We start from the raw sequence: 1,026 nt of genomic DNA on the forward strand, positions 1-1,026 counted from the left end.
GACTCTCCCATCCGGGGGGGAGGATGTTCCGGACGGAACAACACCGACCTAGTCGGTGTGACCTGGCCAAGGGCTGGTGCCCAGAAGTCGCGGGTAGGCCAAGAACAATACCCGCGCATCGCCGGCCAGATCGCTATCTGGGCGTCTGGCGGCTCTGAGTCGGGGTCAGAGAGACCCCCTGCTGCGCCTCGATCTATCGTCGTTCGCGAGACAATGGCGAGTGCGCCATAGCGGCGACGGCAGTCAGATCAAAGGGCGTGGAAATGGCCATCATGACGTGACCATTAAGGGATTAGCGCAGGATCAAGAGATCCGAACCATGACAACATAATTGAAGACTGACAAGGCTTTAGATCGGCGCCGGAGATAGCGAGCGCTCCCGCCGCGAGCGAGCTGCCTATTGGTGGTTCGCGTTTGGGTCGACCGCGGGGCCGCCGACCCTGGCCCTATATATAGGGCTAGAAAGCGCGCCGCGCCATATACATGGATAGAGAGAGATACGTCTGTGTGTGTATGCGTCAGTGGTACGATAGTTGTACAAGAGGACGCGTTGGTTGCGAGAAGTCGGCTTAGAATACGTGGTTTGCAGTACTGGTTGCAGTATTGCCGTATTCCGAAGAGTCAAATTGGGAAGTGTAGACGAACCGAGTCGAAGTGCAAGGAAGGACGATCGAGCGAGAGACTCGTGGGTACCTTATTGAAGGGCATTCGACTTACCGGTAGGAACAACGGTAGTAGCTCGGGTATTCGTACACTTCGAAGCTGTGCAGTCGCAACGTACAGAGTTAGCGGAGTTTAGGGGAACGGAAAGACGTCCGCGAAAGGAGATCGCCATCGACGAGGAGTTTTGGGACCCGATCCGCTGCCCCACGCCCGGGAAAGATACACCTAATCCACTCCTTTAATATACAGTCGACTCACTTATTGGGCGGGACAAACGAACGTCTGGGTCTATTCATAACCGGACGTCAGAATAACTGTCGCTTAGGTCGTACTCTAAAAGGGATCCCATAAAAAATATTTTTT

General features: G+C 54.8%; 1 protein-coding gene across 1 annotated transcript; it reads left to right on the forward strand.

Moving 5' to 3' along the window:
• The first annotated feature begins 513 nt into the window (after positions 1 to 513).
• On the forward strand, positions 514 to 905 carry Tsp_15681 (conserved hypothetical protein). Its single transcript, XM_003367729.1, is given in 3 exon segments — positions 514 to 563; positions 590 to 685; positions 704 to 905. The coding sequence occupies 3 exon segments, from the start codon at positions 514 to 516 to the stop codon at positions 903 to 905; spliced, it is 348 nt and encodes a 115-aa protein (XP_003367777.1).
• The last annotated feature ends 121 nt before the right edge of the window (positions 906 to 1,026 follow it).

This window comes from Trichinella spiralis (genome assembly GCF_000181795.1).
Source record: "Trichinella spiralis strain ISS 195 chromosome Unknown Scfld3781, whole genome shotgun sequence".
NCBI lineage: Eukaryota > Metazoa > Nematoda > Enoplea > Trichinellida > Trichinellidae > Trichinella > Trichinella spiralis.